A 22,918-nucleotide genomic window follows, 5' to 3' on the forward strand; every position below is an offset into this window, starting at 1 on the left:
GATGGATTAACAAATTCAAATTGCAAAATGGATTGCTGTGAACTGTAAGACAATAATTGGCTTATGTTAAATGATTTGGGAATAAACTAGGGCTGTCAATCGATAAATAAATAATATGACATGCCAATTAATTAATTTAATCGTAATTAATCGCATACATCGTTATTTGCTGAGAAAGGCCGCAAAATAAAGATAATTAATTTAATGCATAATAATTGAAATATCTATAAATATAATATGTAGAGCCTATAATATAATACAGATTGAAATTCAGTTTGAAATAAACTGCATTATTGTAGCAGATTAATAAAGCATTGATTAGACAATACAAAACGTGTCTTAAGAACTCAATATATTGTTGTTTTATTCTCATATCATTAAACAAGCCTACAGTTGACAGCAATCTGTTTTGCATTGAGTTCGTCAATGTGTCCAGTTCTCACAGTACGCGTTCTTGTGTTCCGTCTGTGCTATATTTATTGTTGCTGTATGTACACGTGCAAGCCGCAGACGGATGCATTTGGAGCATCTCACTAGTATACAGCATCATAAACGCCACATTTTTAGGATGCTGTGTCAAGTTAAAAGTAGTGAAAACTTGAAGATCGCATCTTAAGATTCCTGTATTCTGTACTTCCTCCTCAGCAAGTGGTTCTCATTCTGTAGCTGTGCTGCTTGTGAGGTTTGTTGAGACATGCTGCCACCTATTGACGTGACTCATAAAAACAGATGTACTTGAATTGCTCGTATAGTAGGAAATTATGTGCTTTTAATACAGAATTTACGTACGTGTCAAGGGGTATGATTAATTGCGGTAATTTCTTTATTTTTTCGCACCAAATTAATGTGTTAAATCAGTCAAGCTATCGTATTTTCTGAAAATAAAGTCGAACCTGAATATAAGTCGCACCTGATGAAAATTTCGCTGAGAGAGAAAAACAAAACAGACAAGTCGCATCTTTGTACAAGTCGGACTGACAGAGGTTGCATGTGGCAAGCATTAGGACCCGGGAGCAGCCGCCCAACTTCCCTTCAGCCGCGCTCCGTGAAGACGATTACCTCAGGATCTACAAATCATATCACGCAGTTCTTTACTTTGTTTTACGTAGCAGCACCTGCTTTAAGTAAGTTAAAAAAAGAAAAATTACTACCAGTGTGATGAAACGTCATTTTGTGGAGATGTAAGGAAAAAAGTTTTATTTTACTGCGGTCTAGAGTTTGTTATAACAATTATGTTATGATGGGACAGAATATTTAAACTGGTTGAATAAAGTACTTTGTAAAAGCAAAATACTATGCATAGGGAACTTTAAAATGCTACTACCGTCTCAATGTTTGTGTAAAGGAATGTGTGTTTTGGTATGCGTTTGTTTAACCGGCCGACATTAATTACGTATAAAAGATGTCACAGGACCTTTCAGATGATGAAAAAAAAAAAAACGACTTATATTCTGGAAAATACAGTAAACTTGAATAAGCAATTAGCTACAATAAAAGCTACTAGCAGGGGGCAATATAACTATTAAATGTTATAATTTATAGTTTAATCAGAGCTGTATTTTTCAGTTTTTGTGTATATTTTGAATGCTTGAACATATAAATTTACACTAAATACAATTAGACAATTAAGCGAGTCAAAATGTCCACAAACAGACACAATAATGTACATTAGCGAGTCAAAACATACTGATGAACAAAGAATATTCATTGGTTTGGGAAGTGCCGTTTTTGTTCCTAGAACATCGGTTAGTTGTTAAACACATGTAGCGTTATGTCACGCTAGACAGCTATTTTTATAAAGTAGCTTGTTACAAAACAAACTACAATATTTTGAAAACACCTGAACTACTGTTACACTACTACAAGTAGTAGTTATGTTAGTAGTGCTACTTTAAGTTCGTTACTCGTGTGAGGTGAAATGGAGGAGTTCTGGACCTGTTGTTCAGGGTTCTGCTGTGCTTGGGCGGCACTGCTGAGGATCCACTGCAGGTTGTGATCAGACATGACAATGCTGGGCTGCAGGCCAAGCGTTGGTGCGATGGTGGGAGGAGGAGGAGGAGCCAAAGGCACTGTGTGCGTTTCTGCCGCCATCACTTCTGTCGTCACGGCCGCCGTGCAGGAGACACTAGGCGCACTTGGCGGGGGCACCGGCCGAGTCGAGGGGGGCAATGCCACATAGTGCTGGGCAACAGAGTGTGCAGATGAAGCGGGTACTTCTGGTGAGTGTGATGAGATGGGCGGGTCCGAGGGGAAAGGCGGGGTAAGTAATGAGCTGCTGACAGCGGAAGGCAGAGCTGGCTGTGAGGGGATTGTTGTAGGCAGAGCCGGAACCTCCAAAACAGGGGTTGTGATGGAGCAGGAGGAGGAAGAGGTAGATGGAGGGGGCTGAGGTGACGGTTCAAGGCCAAACGACTCCACAAGGTTATCTGGAGGAACAGAAGCTTGAATTGAGACTGATTCAGAGACAAGTCATTTCAACTATGCAGAACATTTTCAATTGCAGACATCATATCGTCACTGTCCGATGAAAAATACATATCTCCACTTTTGGCAATTTTGACTTTTTAAAATGACCTGTTCCTACTGTTTGAATTGTGCATCGAAATGACCAATGAAAAGATGTTTAATCAGGCTATCTGTTTAACAAGTATGTCCACTGGCCTTGAGAAGTGTCCGTCAAAACCACGTATGTCCTGCCCTTATGTTTTGAAGAGCATCATCTAATTATAGCAATTGATAACCTACCAAGTTTTGGAAACATGAACAGTTAGAAATCTGTAACTGAACATGCGCCATTGGAACCCATGATAAGAAAAACGTACAATTAAAATATCGAACAGTTCACTAACAGATGCGTAATGATATAATTAGATTTATGGTTCTAAAGGTGACTAATTATGTCATTTTCGATGTATTTTGTAAGATTGTTTATGAGAAGAGTTTTTCCACACTCTTGAAAAATTAATTTTGTGGTGCTTTTCATCAGACAGTGACGATATACAGTTGCAATCAAAAATATTCAACCCCCTGACCAGCAATACATTCTGGTGATGTGAATTAAAACACATCAACTAAAACCTCAGTAAACAGTCAAAGTAAGTTTTGAATACAGAACAAAGAGTTCAGTTTACCCAAAATTTAATATAAAAAATAACTAATTCTCTCCACAAATGTCATGGCAAAAATATTCAACCCCCAAAGTCAATCATTTGTGGAGCATCCTTTATCATTAATAACAACAAATAAATGTTTCAGGTAAGTGTTCTCAGGCTTCGGACACCTCTCTATTAGAATTTGTACACATTTCTCATGAGCAAAAGCTTCCAGCTCATTGACATTCTTTGGTTTCTGTGCTGCCACTGCTTCCTTGAAATCCCAACAAAGGTTTGCAATGGGATTTTAATGATGGACTGAAAGGGCCATTTAAGGTCATTCCACAACCTATCCCTGAACCAGATTTTGGACAACTTGGATGTATCCTTGGTGTTATTGTCTTGCTGGAAAGTCCAGTGATCACGAGCTTCAATTTACACACTGAAGGCATCACATTTTTCATGTCAAAATGGCCTGATACCTGAAATAATCCATGGTGTCAGTCACATAGTCAGGATAGCCATTTCCTGCAGCCACAAAACACCCCCATAACAGGACTGACCCACCTCCATGCTTGACTGTGGGGATGGTGTTCTTGTCATCACCATGTCATCTTACTCCAGACGTACTGCTGACCCATGGCTCTAAAACTCATTTTCAGTTTAGTGTCATACGTCTATAAAACCTTCTTCCAGGACTCCACAGGTCTTTCCTAATAACTTCTTGAATATTCAGTCAACTGGAGTAAAAATTTCCCTTAGTGAATTTTTGCTTTCTTCCACACCCCAAGAAGGTTGCTGTTGTACCATATTTAAAAAATGTATGAATGGTGCTGCCAACTTTGTCTATTGGAAAATGAAGTGCCTTGGAAATGTACTTTTAGCCATGACCTTTCTTGTGTAATGAAATAATCTCCTCTATTAGCTTCTGAGACAGCTTATTTTTAATTGCATTTTTTGCATTGAAATACATTTTTGCTTACGACACTAAATTTACATTTTAAAACTTAAATAAGTGCCAATGCAGATTGATGACTTAATTTTGTTTTAAAACAATTACTTGTGTAGCCGTACATATTTAAGAAACGGCTACATGCAATAGGGGTTGAATAATTATGACATGGCTGTATTTTTGAAAAATCCTGCTATTTAGAAATATTATTTATATATTCACACTATGACTTTGAATGTGTCACTCAACTGAAATAGATGTAAAGTTAAAAAATTCTGGGTCATCAGAAAAGCTTACCTTTGTAAATCCTTACTGTCTTGTGGGGGTTGAATAATTTCGATTGCAGCTGTATTATGCTGTTATTATGCTGTTTCTTTTTCTGGATTAGCTGATATATTCTCTGTACTGCCATCTGTCGTTTAGAGAGCAACTACGGTGCAAGTCAAGCTTGCACGGAGAGGGAGAGAAGAAAACCGGGACCTATCAAATAAATCTTTCACTGTCTGGCAAGACGATTTGATTTGTAACCAGATAAACATCATCTAAAATTGCTGCGCTAATCAGCATGTGCCACACACACCCATGCATCACTGACCGAAACGGTCCATGAAGACCATTTAAAACGCAGAATTTTGCAGTTAAATATGCAAGGCAATATGACGATTTCAATCTTATATTGCAGCAATAATGGAAACGATACTGATGTCTCACAGGTCGAAGTCTGCAGGTTAATAACAGATTTTTTTGTTGTTGCATAGCACAAAATTTGGTCGCATTTGTGATTGATTTATTCTAAATGTAGAGAGTATTTCATTTTTTACTTGTTGTCTAGTAGAAATATTTCAAACAATACATGTTTCCTTGGAAATATTATTTTCAAGTAGAACTGTTTCATTATCACATTCCATCCTGTCAGTCTTTCGTATATCCATTCAATTAACAAAAGCCAGTTCCTTAATGACATCATTCTCCAGGACATGACATCATTTTTGGTGGTAAAACAACCATGAACATCAATAAGTATTAGCAATGGCTTTAAAGGATTTTGTGATGTTTTGTGCTATTGGTTTGCTTCACTCTAAAACATTTCATCCAGCTTGATGAATTTACAGCAACTGGTGTGATTATACAGTACCACAGTTTCAAAAGGTGGTAAAAAAAGTAATTCAAGTTAACATGATACACACCTTTATTTAAGATAACTGTCATCCAAGCAATGGATAACTTTAGCCTGTTAGTATTCTTATCATTATGTTTTAACTGATCAAGTTTAAGTGCCTGAGTTTGACCAGAGTATATTTCTGAAAGTCTACAGAAATACTTCTTTAAAACTCAAGCATATTCATTTTTTATTTAGTAGTGACGACCCTGATATCCAGTATTATAGTATTGGCATCTAAAAGTACTCACCAGTAGGTTCTGGGTCGTCTTGGCTGACACTGTTTTCTGGACTCTGGAACATCAGCTCAAAGATCCGTATGGGAGTGGCGCTGTTCAGATCCAGTTTCTGAGACTGAGACATGACAGTGTGCTGAGATTTACTCGTTTATGAGACACAAGTAATTTTTATTTGTATAGCGCTTTTAACAAGAGACTTGGTTTCAAAGCAGCTTTACAGGAACATATGCTATAATAGAAAATAAAGCGGTAATGACTTAGACTTCAGTCTTCATTTTGTGGTTTGATAAAAACGTGATTGTAGATTGTGCATAAAAATGAAAATTCTCTCATCAGTTACTCACCCTCATGCCATGTATGACTTTCTTTCTTCTGCAGAACACAAATGAAGATTTTTAGAATATTTCAGCTCTGTAGGTCCATACAATGCAAGTGAATGGTGGCCAGAACTTTGAAGCTCCAAAAAGCAAATAAAGGAAACATAAAAGTAATCCATATGACTCCAGTGGTTAAATCCATGTCTTCAGAAGAGATATGATAGGTGTGGGTGAGTAACAATCAATAGTTAAGCCCTTTTTTACATTAAATCTCCATTTTAACTTTCACTTCAGAAGTAAGACTAAACAATTACTTAAATATTGATTTATTTCTCACCCACACCTATTATACTGCTTCTGAAGACATGGATTTCTTTTATGTTTCCTTAATGTGATTTTTGGAGCTACAAAGGTCTGGTCTCCTTTCACTTGCATTGTATGGACCTACAGAGCTGAGATATTCTTCTAAAAATCTTCATTTGTGTTCTGAAGAAGAAAGAAAGTCACACACACACCTGGGATGGCATGAGGTTGAGTAAATGATGAGAGAATATTCAATTTTGGGTGAACTATTCCTTTAATATTTGTATTTAGACCCCCGGTGAGCAAGCCAAAGGCGACTTTGGCAAGGAACAAAAAACAAATCAAGGTGATGGTTAAAGGAATAGTTCACCCAAAAATGAACATTTGCTGATAATTTACTCACCCTCAGGCCATCCAAGATGTAGTATGAGTTTCTTTCTTCTTCAAAACAGAATTTAAGATTTTTAGGATTTTATTTCAGGTCTCCTCCTCTAAACAATGCAAGTGAATGTCCTCCATTTTCTGATGGTCCAAAATGCATATTTAGGGTGCATCAAAATAATCCACACGACTCCAGTCGACAAATAAAGTTCTTCTGAATGCAAACGATTGATTATTTTGAGAAACAAAACAATACTTATATACTTTTTAACTACAAATGTTCGCTTCCGTACATCTCTGTGATGTGCGCTCATGAGAGGTATGACGTAAGCTCGTTGGTAAGGTCACGCGTCACGTCAGGAAGTGCGTCATTGTTTACATTGTTTTTTTTTTTTAATTATTATTTGGAAATTATTTTATTTTATTTTATATTGTTTTGAAATTGTTTTGGACTGTTTTGGTTTGTGAACAGCGCTTGGTCTGTGCTCTGTGCAAGTTTCTCTTGTAAACAATGACACGCTTCCTGCCTCCTCCACGTGACGCGTGACCTTACCAACAAGCTCACGTCATCCCGCTCATGAGCGCACGTCACAGAGATGTACGGAAGCGAACATTTGTAGTTAAAATGATATAAGTATTGTTTTGTTTCTCAAAATAATCAATCGTTTGCGTTCAGAAGAACTTTATTTGTCGACTGGAGTCGGGTGGATTATTTTGATGCACCCTAAATATGCATTTTGGACCATCAAAAAATGGAGTACATTCACTTGCATTGTTTAGAGGAGAAAGAAACTCAGATACATCTTGGATGGCCTGAGGGTGAGTAAATTCTCAGCAAATTTTCATTTTTGGATGAACTATTCCTTTAATGGAAAAAAAATAAACTTGGGGGAAACCAGGCTCACTTTGGGGGGCAGTACCCTTCTGGCTAAAACAGCATGAATATAATGCCAATATTAGTTATTTATGTGTAGTACAAGTCATGATTTAAAACTACACTATGTAAGATTTTTTTGTTAGAAATGATCAAAATGTCATGAGTGAGTACAGCAACAACCTGTCTTCCAAACCATGTTTTTGCCTTAACCCACTACGGTAAGTCTACAATAGAGATTTTTATTTAGAGCTGTCAGGACGGATTTGCCGTGAAATCGCAGGCATATGTCTTTCGTACTTGCATGTTTACGTCATGTCCGTAAGCTCAGAAAGAAGGTCCGGCTGTGGCACGACTCACGCGAGTCTGTGAAGCGGGAAGCGAGTGCAACAGCTGTTCAGCAGTGGCGTGAATACACTCTCCTCATCGATTCAAATGTTTTTAATGGTTTGATGAATTTGTTTACCTGCTGTAATGCGTGGGTATGTTTTCTGGTAAGGGTGTTATGCTTTAATTACTTGAATGTGTACCGATCGCGATGCGTTTATAAGTTTCCTTTTTGTGCGGTGAAGTTTTTGTTACATGTTTACTAATATTCATGACCTCTGAGTATTTAATATAATTGCTGCAGTTTCGAGATGCCCAAAGTGTGTCTCCAAGTATGTGTGTGCCGCTGTTTTCTTAGGCTTTTTTTTTTTTTTTTTTACCTGAGTCACAGAAATGCACAACTTGACTTATTATTATTTATTTATTTATTGTGTGACGAAGACCTAATGGTCTAAACATTGCAAGCAAGTTGTTTATATTGTACCGATTTCAAAGCACAGTAATGTTTATTAATTTGTTTAGCATGTCACCATCTCTCTGTTTTACCTTTACTTCTAAATAAACCTTTAAAAATGTTTTTATTGTAATTGTGATATTGCATATTTCTGCTAATTATTTTCATGTTCAATTAAGTATTTCATCATTATTAAAGTTTTTATTGTTTGCAGTGCAAAGACCTACTATTGCAGTATTATGGTGCACTTGCATACTCCGCTGAGGCTGTAGATTGTAATATAAATATAAGTGTCTTCAAGTGAACTCATATCAGCCAATTCACAAGTTTCACCTCTTAAAATGATATGTGTGGTGCAATACAAACATTAATGTGTATTGTGTAGTGAATAAAACATTTTAATAATCATATTTAAATATGTCATTAAGAGTGTTGTTTATGTTCTTCAAAGTAAATAATATATCGTTTATACATTTTTAAGTGAATAACATAATATCAACATGAAAATAGCTGCTCATGACTCTGTTCTGCAGGTAATCAAACCATGAGATTCATCCGCCACTAGAGCAGTGCCGAATCACAACTGACGTAAATTGTTCCTCCACAAGTAACTTGCAGTTTTATGTTTCAGCCACTAGAGGGCCAAAAGTTACATGGTGTAGCTTTAAATTAGTAAAGTAAGTAAATGTTAGGATGAACACAGATCTGTGTGAAAGAGGATGAAACTCACGTTGTGGTTCTCCTGGAGTTCAGAGTCTGTGGATATGAGGCTCAAATCACTGAGGCACAGTGAGTGGTTCGCATCCTGCAATGTAAAGAAAATAAAATGGCATCAATTGAATGCCCTACCACGAGAGGCCTGTGACACGAGTAGGGCCCTGTGATTTCCATGACATGGACAGAGTCGCAATACTCAATATTCACAATGTAAAAGTTGCAATATGATAAAATAACCACATGAGGCCTGTGATAATGGAAACGAGAGTGTGTGATTGTTTGTACAGCGATGGGCCGTGTACCTCTGAGAGTCCGTGACTCACTGTGAAGGGTGCACCTTTATCATGACCACGAATGTGACTCTTCAGACTGTACTGAGAGCTGAAGGTCTTCTCACAGCCGTCACTCGGACAAAAGAACGGCTTCTCTCCTGGAACAGAGAGCGAGAGATGAGCTGAAGAGAAGGTGCTTCCATCATATACATGCAAACTCTTGTCTCCTGAAAAAGGAAAACATGAAATATAGCTTAGGATTTATAAAGCATAATTTGGACTATTTAAATGAGACAACAGATGTTGAAATGTGGGGTGATTATCGTTCATGTTATGTTATTGGGATAGAAACCACAATAAAAACACAATCCAGCCACCCACTGAGAGACAAATTCCTGAGTCCCTTCACCGCAGGGCAGAACCCCAGCTGAGACGGTTCATTTATTATTGGGGCCAAACTATGGAAAACAGGATTTTCCTTCTTCTTTTGAAAAGAAAGTATTTTGAAACCATACTGCAACTTTCAAAACTTGGCATAGGCGTTGTTACTTATTTCACATGCAAAGATCATAGCAGATCTTATTTCCATATAAAAGCAAATTGCTAATTTTTCCCACAATAAAAAAGTTTTACTCACACAGATATTAATAGCACTTCAGACATAATGTTTATTTTTTTTCCCTCCCCATTTCTCCCCAGTTTTGATTGACCAGTTCCCAACGCACTCTAAGTCCTCGTGGTGGCGTAGTGGCTTGCCTCAATCCGGGTGGTGGAGGACGGATCTCAGTTGCCTCCGCGTCTGAGACCGTCAATCCGTGCATCTTATCATGTTGCTTGTTGAGCGCGTTACCGCGGAGACATAGCACGTGTGGAGGTAACGCTATTCTCCGCGTATCCATGCACAACTGACCACGTGCCCCACCGAGAGCGAGAACCACATTATAGTGACCACGAGGAGGTTACCCCATGTGACTCCACCCTCCCTAGCAACCGGGCCAATTTGGCTGCTTAGGAGACCTGCCTGGAGTCACTCAGCATGCCCTGGATTCGATCTCGCGACTCATGTTATCTACACTAACATGAGATGAAGACTCTAGTCATGTCAGTAGCCTAATAAAAGCTGTTTTATTTGTGGGACGTCACGTGACCAGCCAAACTCGCTTTATCTCAGCAATTTTCATGGGTGGAATAAATTCATAACGGCTGACTGCAAACAGAGCATTTCTACCATGACATCCATAACAGAGCACTTTTGCTGCTGGGCGATGGTGCATCCACACCGCTAGGTGTATAAGTCAGGCTTAGCAAAAAGACAAAAATGCTAAGTGCACCTTTAAAGGTACAGCAGCAAAAACAGCCTGTTTAATTGTAAGATTCAGCGAGATGGTGGGACAAGGTCATGAAAAATGAAATAATAACTCACTGACTCACCAGTGTGTGTCCGTACATGTGTTTTCAGGTGATGACTAGCAGCGAAAGCCTTACCACAGCCATCGTGATCACACCTACAGACACAAACACAACTTAACTGTCAATCTGACCAGTACAACATCTCTTTACTACACAACCAGCAAACCAAACATACTAAGCTTAAGAGTAAATGATCTGGTAAGATATGGGGTCATGGTATACATATCAGAGCTGTTGAGAACAAAGTTTAATTTACAATTCCATATGGTGCCGTTAGCTTTACTTGCATTATGTGAATTATATCTACTTTCTCACAACTTTTCATTTTGATCTACAGTATACTAACTATATAAAGGGACTCTAAGGTGCTGTTTAACTAAAAGCAATCATTACTATTATGTGCTGCTCACCGGAATGGTTTTTCTCCTGTGTGTGTGCGGATGTGCTTCCTCAGGTCACTGAGTGTGGTAAAGTATTTAGTGCATCCCTCTGATTCACAGTTAAACGTCTTCCCAGTGTGCAGCCTCTGGTGTGCTTTCAGTCTAAAAACAGAGAACCTCAGTAATCATGCACTCAGCAGTATCAATCATTCAGCAGGTGCTTTTATGCCATGAGCTCAGTGGAAAAGATGGCAGACAAGTTGAGAGAAATGAATGAAATACATTTATATTCAACAATAATGCAAAGTGCGAGGCCTGGGTAGCTCAGCAAGTACTGACGCTGACTACCACCCCTGGAGTCGTGAGTTCGAATCCAGGACGTGCTGAGTGACTCCAGCCAGGTCTCCTAAGCAACCAAATTGGCCCGGTTGCTAGGGAGGGTAGAGTCACATGGGGTAACCTCCTCGTGGTCACGATTAGTGGTTCTCGCTCTCAATGGGGAGCGTGGTGAGTTGTGTGTGGATCGCGGAGAGTAGCATGAGCCTCCACATGCTGTGATTCTCTGTGGTGTCATGCACAACGAGCCACGTGATAAGATGCGTGGATTGGCGGTCACAGAAGCGGAGGCAACTGAGATTTCCACCTCCATTAAATAATGCAAAGTATCGATAAAAATAGTTCAATCTTTGGTTTATTTTGCCCAGTACTTGTGTGTGTTTTTACTAGCAACACACTAACATGAAAATCCATTGGAAACTATTTTCGCTCAAATATTTAATAAACAAAAAAGCAAGGGGCAGGGAATTTGTGGGAGTTTATGAATGATCGGTCTCCCAAATCTGCAGAAATCTGTTGCGTTTTTTTGTGGAATAATATGCGAGCAAATTCCGTATGGGCCTGATAATTGCTTGAAAAAATAGATAAAGCAATGTTTACTTGATTGAGAAATACTTGAAGGTTAAGTGCCATTGCTTTAATTTAATTCCTTAATACAGTAAAAACTTAATTAAATAAAGGTATGTGCTCAATAGCATATTATTTGTTGCTGTGGTATTGAGAACTGTGAAGTTTTACTGGTATAGGTATCAAATACTGAAATTTTGGTATTGTGACAACTTATCAGTTAGTGTCAGGCCTTAGAAGGCAGTTGCCTATATAGACAGTACACAGCAAGGCAGCACTCTAGGTTGAGAGGTTTTTTTGGGGGGGGGACAAATGGTTCTACAAATACAACCACTTTGCTAATGAGACTGGACAGGAGGTACTGAACTGTGACTACATGAATCAAGTTCATCAGGAGCAGTGCATTAATAAACACAGGCTGACAAGAAGTGGATGGTGTCAGATCGGTGGCTTCAGGCTAGCAGTCACATAAGCACAGTCTTACAGCACAAGCCTCTGAGAGATACACAAACTCTATGTTCAACACAAGGTGATTGTTGTCTGGGAACACAATATATTTTAAGGTGGCATCTCACTAGCCAACTCGAAACAAAATATTTAAAGTTTAAGTTTATGAAATGATTATGAAATGATTCCTAAATCTTAAAAATATTGACTTTCCGATGCATCGCGATCTTCATTTGAATGATCTCGATATCAATTTTTAAATCTCAAGATCGATCCTTTACCCTCCACTACAATGAGAGGAAATCACTCACTTTTGCAACCAAATTTCATGCTATGTGGCTGAAATGTATATATACTAGCTGGTAAATGTTCAGATTTCACTCACCAGTGATTGTGTGGTATAGGGTAGAGTGTACAGCAGCAAGATACTTTCACTGCGTACTGAGAGTACAAGTTGTTCCGTGTAATGTGTGTCCAAAGGCGAGATCCACGCGACCCATTTGTCATTGAATACTGTCTCTTTTAATACTCTTTCTGTCCTTTACAGTCAGTTTTTGATCAAAAACAACAGAAAAATAAACTTTTAATTCTAATCATGCATTGTCCAGATGAATAAAGCCATTTGAGTAATCTGTTGTTAATATGCGCTCATTTACAGATGCTCTTTAAAAAAACTGCCGGTTTTCTTAAAGAGACAACACCGGTTTTTATCAATGTAAATACATTTAAGTTGTACAAATTATGTAATTAAACAATAAACATGAAACAAAAAATATTATATGCAATAAAATCTATATATTTTTTTTACTGAATACATGGATTTGTTCATTTTTAAAAAGTTAAAATGTGGCCAAAATTATGAAAAACTAATAAAAAATGATTCCTAAACTTAATATTTTCATAATGTACCTAGTCAGAAGGTCCCCTGTATAATTATATATATATATAATCTTTCATATGTAAGCAAAAGGGACATATTAACTGAAATACACCCACATGAATCAATGCTTGAATTGGTGTCATAACGTAGTTTGTCCAGCAGAGTGCGCTCCGACTCCATTGTTTACAGAGCTGAAATTACGGTGGCTCTGCAGACAGGGCGGAGTTAAGCGGTGCGGAGTTAAGCGGTATCTTCTCAGCATTTGACGGATACTAAACAGAACACTGATGTTTATTTAGCTTTTTATTTTATTTTTATTTATTCTTTATTTAAATGGTCAGCATTTGACTGATACTAAACAGTAATACTGATGTTTATTTAGCTATTTATTTTATTTTTATTTATTTTTTTATTTTAATGGTCAGCATTTGACTGATACTAAACAGTAATACTGATGTTTATTTAGCTATTTATTTTATTTTTATTTATTCTTTATTTTAATGGTCAGCATTTGACTGACACTAAACAGTACTGATGTTTATTTATCTATTTATTTTTTTTATTCTTTATTTTAATGGTCAGCATTTGACTGATACTAAACAGTAATACTGATGTTTATTTAGCTATTTATTTTATTTATATTTATTTTAATGGTCAGCATTTGACTGATACTAAACAGTAATACTGATGTTTATTTAGCTATTTATTTTATTTTTATTTATTCTTTATTTTAATGGTCAGCATTTGACTGATACTAAACAGTAATACTGATGTTTATTTAGCTATTTATTTGTATTATTTATTTATTTTAATGATCAACATTTGACTGTTACTAAACAGTAATACTGATGTTTATTTAGCTATTTATTTTATTTTTATTTATTTTAATGGTCAGCATTTGACTGATACTAAACAGTAATGCTGATGTTTATTTAGCAATTTATTTTATTTTTATTTATTCTTTATTTTAATGGTCAGCATTTGACTGATACTAAACATACAGTACTGATGTATATTTAGCTATTCATTTTATTTGAATTTATTCTTTATTTTAATGATCAACCATTGATACTAAACATACAGTACTGATTTTTATTTCGCTATTTATTGTATTTTTATTTATTCTTTATTTAAATGGTCAGCAATTGACTGATACTAAACATACAGTACTGATGTTTATTAAGTTATCTGTTGTATTTTTATTTATTCTTTATTTTCTCAGTGTTCATTTCTAGAATTTGTTGACAATGTATAATAATAATGTCATATATTCTTTGATAAAAAAATATTTAAGAAATCAGCATTCTGAGGACATCTGCATAGTCAAATCAGTGCAAAATCGGTGCACAATCCACATAGAAAAGGTCTGTTTTCATTCAAAAATTAACTATATCGGCCACCATATCGGTAATCTGTGAATTTTCCCCCTCTAAAATCGGTATCGGTCTCAAAAATCCCATATTGGTTGGGCTCTAATCGATATCGAATAGAAATCGAATTGAATCGAGAGCTTGTGAATTGAATTGGGAAATCTTTACCAATACCCAGCTCTAGAAACAACTAAAATTTTTGGTCAGGGTGTCAGACCTACTAACTGTTTCAGTTCGCTGTCCTCTGCCATAGCAAAGCTCCCACAGTAAAATGTGTAACAAAATGAGCAGACAAACACAAACTAAATGCACATTGTGGTTTCACGTTGACATTAAAGTTCACCTGTAGAGTGTGTTGAAGGCTTTCTCACAGCCCTGAACATCACACTCAAAGGGTTTCTCTTTCGTGTGGACCCGGACATGGATCTTCAGGCTGTAGGACGTGAGAAAGGCTTTGCCGCACCCCTGCTGATTGCACACAAATGTGTATTCACCGCGGTGCGTCTTCTGATGCGTGCGCAGGTTGCCCGCCGTGCTGTACGTGCGCGTACAGCCCTCAAACATGCATTGGTAGCGTTTCACCTGAGATAAACAGAGAAGGGCCAACAGTTACAAAGAGAAGGACATTACTGTCTCTAACTGAAAAGAGAAATTACTAGACAAAACATTCTTGTCCTCAAGAGTCAGTCATGTTTTCTGTTTGCTTATTTCTTCTTATATTACAAACTACATCAAACTCCCACAACATTCTCTCACAGATGCTGGGCTCCACAAGGATCATTACAACACATATTTGCCTCAAATAAATGGGTATTGAGCTTTTATCTTATTTTAGAAGAATACTACTGTTTAAATTGTTTAGTGTTCATATATGGATGTACACAGTAACAGTTTGCAATATTTGACTTTATTTGGTTTGTAATAACTGGAAAGGTTCACAAACAGTTATTCGTCGGGAGTCGGGACTCTGGAATAATGAATGTTTATTGCAATGTATATACATCGAACGCTACTCAAAATAGCAGAGAATAAAGTCCACATTGATTTATGCGCTTAAATAGCACAATACATAAATCTTTCAATGATAAAATCACTCACATTAAAGTCTAACAAACATTATCAAACTGTCACTGCCTGCAACATATGGTGCATTCGTCCTCCTGGGAAGTTCAAACTTATGAGGTCGTAAATCGTAAATATGATGCGATGTGCGTTCAAGTGAATTTAGTCAGATGGAACGGACCTGTTTTGCAATTTCACTTTTCTCTCTCTAGTTTTCACTTACTAGAGTCAGGAGTTGGCAAACCTGGCATCCAATTAATGAAATGAGGTTGGAGGTGTGGGTTAGAGCTACTTTGACTTATGAAAAGCACTCAAACTTTTTGAGTTTGCTCTTCACAAGAAGCATCTGCTGACATGGACCATACCTTGCAAAAAAGAGATCTCAGAAGAAATATGATCAAGAATTGTTGCTTGACATTAAGCTGGAGAGGGTTACAAAGTTATCTCGAAGAGCTTAGATGTTCTGTCCACAGTTAGACAAATTGTCTATAAATGGAGACAGTTCAGTACTGTGGCTACTCTCCCTAGAGGTGGCCGTCCAGCCAAGATGACTCAAAGGGCACACCACAGAATGCTCAATGAGGTAAAAAAAGAACCCTAGAGTGACAACTAAAGACTTAAAGGAATCACTGGAACTGGTTAACATCTCTGTTCATGAGTGTACGATATGGAAAACATTAAACGGGCATGGTGTCCATGGTAGGACAAAGGAAGCTGCAGTTTTCCAACAAAAGCATTGCTTCGTGCCTGTAGTTTGCCAGAGACCACCTTGACACTACATAACGCTACTGGGAAAATGTTTTGTGCACGCCAGAGACAGAGTGAGATACCAAAAAAAATTGCCAGACGTTCATATACTAAAGCCAAGCGCACACTACAGAACCAATTGCAAACTGGATGTATCAACCACACAACCATCGTCCCTGACTAAAACTATGATCCGAAATTCATTCACAAACTCAAGAACAAAGCAACAGGTCAGTTAATGATTACACATCAACAAACAACATGAAAGACAAGCTCATGACCATTATTGCACTGAGTTGCACAGAAAGGGAAAAAACTGCTGAAAATAATGACAAGACAGCGGTTCAGGAGACGTGGGTGATGTCTTTCTTTTCTAATTATTTGTTTGGCTCCTGCTTTCCAATGCCTTTCCTCTAGCGCTCTCTGGACTATTTCATTGGCTGTTCTCATTGCTGGACTTTCGCTTGTCAGAACAGTGCGCATATGAGATGCTTGATTGATTTTTTAGCAGCAACCCTGCTATTTGTGTCGCTTTACTACCACCTGTTGTGAGGAAAGGAGACGCTAACATCGGCACTCAGAAGCAGATATCTCATATTATCCCATGTAGCCACCCTGGACCAGCAGTCAATTGTTGTGGTTATAGTTAAAGGCAAGGGACTGATTAATTCTAAATCAATAATTTAATAATAAAAAAAAAAAAAATGGAGGACAAGATGCATCGCGATACATCGAGAATTGTTTTGTAATCAAATTGTTACCCTTTTAATCGTGATCGTATCATGAGGCCAGTGAAGATTCACACCTCTAATACTCATCCATATTTTTATCCTCACTTCAATGCATATTGTTATTTTGATTAGATAATCAAGTATTCTAAATTGAAGCAAGGGCATACAAAGGACTATGTGACTATATGGAAATATGCCCCATAAGCACAATACTGAATATTCACAACATAGTTACAATGATTTTAATGTGCCTTTATTTGGCCGCATTATTATTTTTTAGTTTCATAAAGAGCAGATCAGTCATCAATCAGTAGACTAATTTCAAAATCCTTCAGGGCTGCATAATTAATCAAAATAACACCAAAATCGATAGATCGTCATATGTGATTATAAAACCTCAAAAGGTTGCGATTAAAGACAGATAAACATGGTCTGTGACTTCAGAATAAACAATTGACGTGCTGCTCTGTGCACACGAGGGGCTCAAGGGCTCGTGTTTTAAATGCTTTTAGAGCAGTTCACATGCATTGTGAAAGAAAAGTGCTGCATGTTCAAGCATTCGCACAATTCTCAACATTAGTAACTGCTCCAAGTTATTATACAAATCAACAAAATTTTCTTGTGATCACGACTTAAGTGTAAATCACTGCAGAATCATTCCAGAGATGTCATTCATTATTGCAATGTCAGAGGAGCACGAGCGGGCAGCTGAAATAGCTCTGTGTCATGAAGCACTGTACACATTGAAGCACTGTATTGGAGCTTAAATCATTTTGGGGGGAAAAAATTTGGTCTGTGACGTCCTAAGCTTCATTCGTCTGAAAATCACGTGACTGCTTCAAAAGAAGCGCAAATCCCAGTACAAGTTTAAACCCAATACATTCACATAAGCACATTTCACTCCCATTTGAATAAAATGTTACAGCCCATCCCACAAGCATATTTATTTTCTAATCTAGATGTTAATAATCAGTTATTCATTTACTCACAGACATTGTTTTTATTTTTAAACAGAACACAGTAACTTCTTAAGTCATATACGATGCCTTTGAGCCTTCTGTTGGTTTTTATATATTTATTTATAAAAACTTTAGTTAAAAAAAAGATGAAAACGACAATAGCTTTTGTTAGTTAAATAGCGTTAGTAAAAATTGTATTACTAGTTGTGCTTCATTTCCAGATGGCAGTAAACTGAACCTTGTTCAGAAGCTTTGAGTAATGAACCCAATTTCATTAAGTTTATAATGAAAGCCCCATTGCTTCAGAAAGCTTCATTTTCCCATCATTACTCCATGGATAGTGGATGATGACTGAGAGATGCAGGTCAGCAGTCTTGTTAGTCTCTAGATAAAACCGAGATAAAATCCATCTCCTTGACCTAAAGAAGCCTACTGTTGCGATAAACTGAATATGAAGATGCTGTGCCTGTGACGTTATGAGGTGCTGTGAGAACTTAAAGTCGAAATCACGAGAACAAGAGAAAATTAAGTCGTGATCACAAGAAAACAACTTTTGTTATGTTGAGATCATGAGAAAACAAGACAGGAAAAAAGTGATAAATCATGGACAAAATGGCCTTCCGTGGATATCACATTTATCAGCATTACATTGGCCCATCGGCCTCCCTGCTCTCAAGATATCTGTATCGGCTATTAAAAAATCCATATTGGTTGATCACTATTCACAGCTCGCTTTTGGCACCCCTCTGTGGACATTTCACCCAGAAAATGGAGCTCAAACGTGCCCATAATAGGGGTGAAACGATCCATCAATCTGGATTGATGCATTGATCAAGTAACCAACGATGCGAGTCATCGATACAATGCGTAAAGAACGATGTTTATTCTTTTAAGATGCACCTTTATTTTGACACTCTAATGCCAGCCATGTCCGTACACATTTCCGTCATGCGATGCAGCAACCATATGATATTAATTTCGCTTTATAAGCGCTAAATTTGCTTCTCATGTGGGACACAGACATGCGTGGGGTGACTGAAGTTGTGCTCTGCTCTATTCGTGCACGTATGTCAACAGGGCTGCTTCCCTCAATATTGTGGCAAGTGAGAATTTTCACTTTTAAAGGGCTTGGCGCAACTCAGCCATGTCAAATGGCTAAACAGCCAAAATATTCTGAACAGCGCTGAAGAGGGAAAGAGAAAACGCCTGCCTTGCAGCACCAAAATCAATTACAAGACTTTTCACATCTTCACATCAACACCCTTACTAACATTTAGTGCTGTAAACTGCAACAGAATTTCAATACAACTGTGGACGATGTAGCCAAGAAAAAACACAGATAACACATACTCTTCTGTCATGGGTATTCTGAATTGAAAGACTTGCTTGACTGTTGTAGAGATGACAAATTGTCACAGTGTTTTGAGTTTACCTCATTTCATATATACACCGATCAGCCACAACATTAAAACCACCTGCCTAATATTGTGTAGGTCCCCCTTGTGCCACCAAAACAGCGCCAACCCGCATCTCAGAATAGCATTCTAAGATGATATTCTTCTCACCACAATTGTACAGAGCGGTTATCTGAGTTACCGTAGACTTTGTTAGTTCAAACCAGTCTGACCATTTCTGTAACTGCTGATCGACTTTCACAGACAACAGTCTCTAGAATTTACTCAGAATGGTGCCAAAAACAAAAAACATCCAGTGAGCGACAGTTCTGTGGATAGAAACGTCTTGTTGATGAGAAAGGTCAACAGAGAATGGCCAGACTGGTTCAAACTGACAAAGTCTACAGTAACTCAGATTACTGCTCTGTACAATTGTGGTGTACAGTGAAAAAAAGAATAGTTTCATCATGCAGTGCCTTCATTTAATGCCAAGACAAGCAGATATTTCAAGATTAAAATCTCAGCTCTAATTTAAGACAGCACGATGAGGTAAGTTTTGGCTCTAATCCTAACGCAGGCTTTTCTGTTTAATGTGATGGTCATTTTCAGGGTGATTCTGTAACTGGGCTTTTATGATATCAGTTTTTAAGTGTACATTTTTAAATCAGTGCAGCAATATATCAGGGCGCTTTGTCCCGCATGTCATGAGCAGTATTTACGCATTTATTGGAAACTATTGCAGCTACTTCGGGCAGATCAACTGTATAAATCCATATAAACATCCATGTTAAGGGTTAATGCCTTTTGCTCTGCTGTTCGTGTGATTGACAGCTGGAGTGCAAACAGACAGCATTTCTGCGCAGGCACAGCGAGGGGCGCAAGGTGTGCATGTGAGAGATGTGCGGGCGCGAGGTGATCGTATGGCGAAGAGAGTGGCTGAGTCCGAAATCGTTCACTCATTCACTATTTCCTCTATATTTAATGGCAGTTAGTGAACGAAATGAGTGAGTGAATTCGGATGCTGACGTATACACCGAGTGTCGGAGCTCTGGGGCTGTTGCAGAAACAACATCACATATGAACTTTTAAAATACTTGGGTCTTGTTATTCTTATTAAATAATATATTACTACAATAAATCTTTCTGTTTTCCATTTTTAATATATAGTGTGTTAATATAAAGAGTAAACACATATGATCAAATAAAGAGTACATTTAAAAATGTCTCTGTATGTTTTGCCTCTCTGTATGCTATTATGTTATTTTAATCAAGTAATGGTTTGTCAAAAAGTAATTTAATACATTCAGCATGAAAGAAAACATTGCAGGAGTTGAGGAAGCAGTAAACTCCCAGATCGTTCGTCTTCCCCGTGGTGGATTGTGGGAAATTAACCATCATCGAGTATACATCAAATGTACACTCGAAATTAGAGTGCATTGTGGGTAATAATGAGTGAACAAAAGGAATGAGTGGCTCACTCAGAATTCAGACAATCCTCCAAAATGGCGAACACTCGAAATAGTGCACTATATAGTGGATAGGGGGAGGTTTCAGACACAACAAGTGTTTGTACTCTGCATTTAGAGAGCGGCAGAACTGCTGTACAGAACTAATGATCTAAATTCTTTCGACTCTGTAACTACACTGAAATAAGAATCCACGCAGGACTTTAAAAGCTATGAAATAGCGAAAGAAGGCATTACTAAAGCATGATCTTGATTTGGTTTATATTTCAGCATTATATATAATGTCCTTGTGGGACATTTTCACGTTTTCACCGTAATAATTACTAGAAATGTTTCCAAACCTCTCTTCTTATTGACAAATTCATCCATATCTGACAAGAGCCCTTAAAGGGATAGTTCACCCAAAAATAAAAATTCTCATTATTTACTCACACTCATGCCACCCCAGATGTGTATGACTTTCTTTCATCTGCTGAACTCAAATGAAGATTTTTAGAAGAATTTCTCAGCTCTGTAGGTCCATGGGTGGCAACATTTTAAAGCTAAACAAAATCACATAAATCAGCATAAAAGTAATCCATAAGACTCCAGTGGTTAAATCAATATCTTCAGAAGTGATGTGATAGGTGGATGAGAAACAGAGAAACAGATCACCTTCACATTCTTCTTCTTGTGTTTTTGGTGATTCACATTCGTCTCTGCATATCGCTCCCTGCTGTCTAGCAAAAAATTACCAATATTGATCTGTTTCTCACCCACAACAATCATATCACTTCTGAAGATATGGATTTAACTACTGGAGTCTTATGGATTACTTTTATGCTGCCTTTATGTGCTTTTTGGAGCATCAAAATTTTAGCCTACAGAGCTAAAATATTCTTCTAAAAATCTTAATTTGTGTTCTGCAGAAGAAAGGAAGTCATACACATCTGGGATGGCATGAAGGTGAGTAAATGATGAGAGAATTTTCATTTTTGGGTGAACTACCCATTTAAAGTGATAGCTCAGCCATAATTTAATATTCTGTCATCATTTCCCTACCCTCATGTTGTTCCAAACCAGTGTGACCCATTGTATTATGTGGAACACAAAATATGTAAGACAGAATGTTAGGGACTGACAGTCTTGGTCACCATCCACTTTCAAAATATGGAGAAAAAAAACATTCACTGAAGTTAAATAGTGACTCAGGCAAACATTCTGTCTAATATCTCCTTATTGTGTTGCATGGAAGAAAGAAAGTCATATGGGTTTGGAACAACATGATGGTGAATGATGACAGAATTTCCATTAATAATAATAATAATTCTGTAATACATGTTAAATGTGTAGTATGTAATGGAATATAGGGGAGTTAAAGGAATAGTTCACCCAAAAATGAAAATTGCTGATAATTTACTCACCCTCAGGCCATCCAAGATGTATCTGAGTTTCTTTCTTCATCAAAACAGAATTTAAGATTTTTAGGATTTCATTTCAGGCCTCCTCCTCTAAACAATGCAAAGTGAATGTACTCCATTTTTTTGACAGTCCAAAATGCATATTTAGGGTGCATCACAATAATCCACACGACAAATAAAGTTCTTCTGAATGCTCACGATTGATTATTTTTTTAGAAACAAAACAATACTTATATACTTTTTAACTACAAATGATCTCTGTGACGTGCGCTCATGAGAGGGATGACGTGAGCTTGTTGGTAAGGTCACGCGTCACGTGGAGGAGGCAGGAAGCGCGTCATTGTTTTCAAGAGAAACTTGCACAGAGCACAGACCAAGTGGCGTTCACAAACCAAAACAGTCCAAAACTATTTCAAAACAATATAAAATAAAAAATATATATAATTTCCACATAATAATAATAATAAATAAAAAACATTACTGCAGTAAATAACAATCCTTTAATTCGGAGCAATGCCGTTGCATTATCTACTTGTGCTTTTTCTTTAGCAGAAATATATAAGCTATTTGACTGTCAGGAATTCAAGCCACACAAGTTGTAGTTAGTGAAACCAAGTGCAAGAGCGTTTACTGAGATTCACAGGGTTTACACAGTGAGATCAATGGTACAGGTGATATCACA

The 22,918-nt window shown here is 37.3% G+C and overlaps 1 protein-coding gene across 8 annotated transcripts in view; it reads right to left on the reverse strand.

Moving 5' to 3' along the window:
• The window catches only part of LOC127452526 (metal regulatory transcription factor 1-like), a 45,753-nt gene that overhangs the window by 6,505 nt on the left and 16,330 nt on the right, over positions 1-22,918 (reverse strand). For 6 of the 8 annotated variants that reach the window (XR_007899280.1, XR_007899281.1, XR_007899282.1 and 3 more), the window contains 7 exons: positions 14,821-15,059; positions 10,908-11,039; positions 10,519-10,592; positions 9,118-9,314; positions 8,829-8,903; positions 5,455-5,557; positions 1,936-2,426 (listed from right to left, as the gene is read on the reverse strand). Coding sequence is in view for 5 of the 8 variants with exons in the window: in XM_051718035.1 (XP_051573995.1) it covers positions 1,936-2,426; positions 5,455-5,557; positions 8,829-8,903; positions 9,118-9,314; positions 10,519-10,592; positions 10,908-11,039; positions 14,821-15,059 (1,311 nt within the window). In the remaining 3 variants the exon portion in view is untranslated. The remainder of the gene's footprint in view (positions 1-1,935; positions 2,427-5,454; positions 5,558-8,828; positions 8,904-9,117; positions 9,315-10,518; positions 10,593-10,907; positions 11,040-14,820; positions 15,060-22,918) is intronic. The other 2 variants (XM_051718037.1, XM_051718036.1) reach the window with 2 other exon arrangements.

This window comes from Myxocyprinus asiaticus, chromosome 15, assembly GCF_019703515.2.
Source record: "Myxocyprinus asiaticus isolate MX2 ecotype Aquarium Trade chromosome 15, UBuf_Myxa_2, whole genome shotgun sequence".
Taxonomy (NCBI): domain Eukaryota; kingdom Metazoa; phylum Chordata; class Actinopteri; order Cypriniformes; family Catostomidae; genus Myxocyprinus; species Myxocyprinus asiaticus.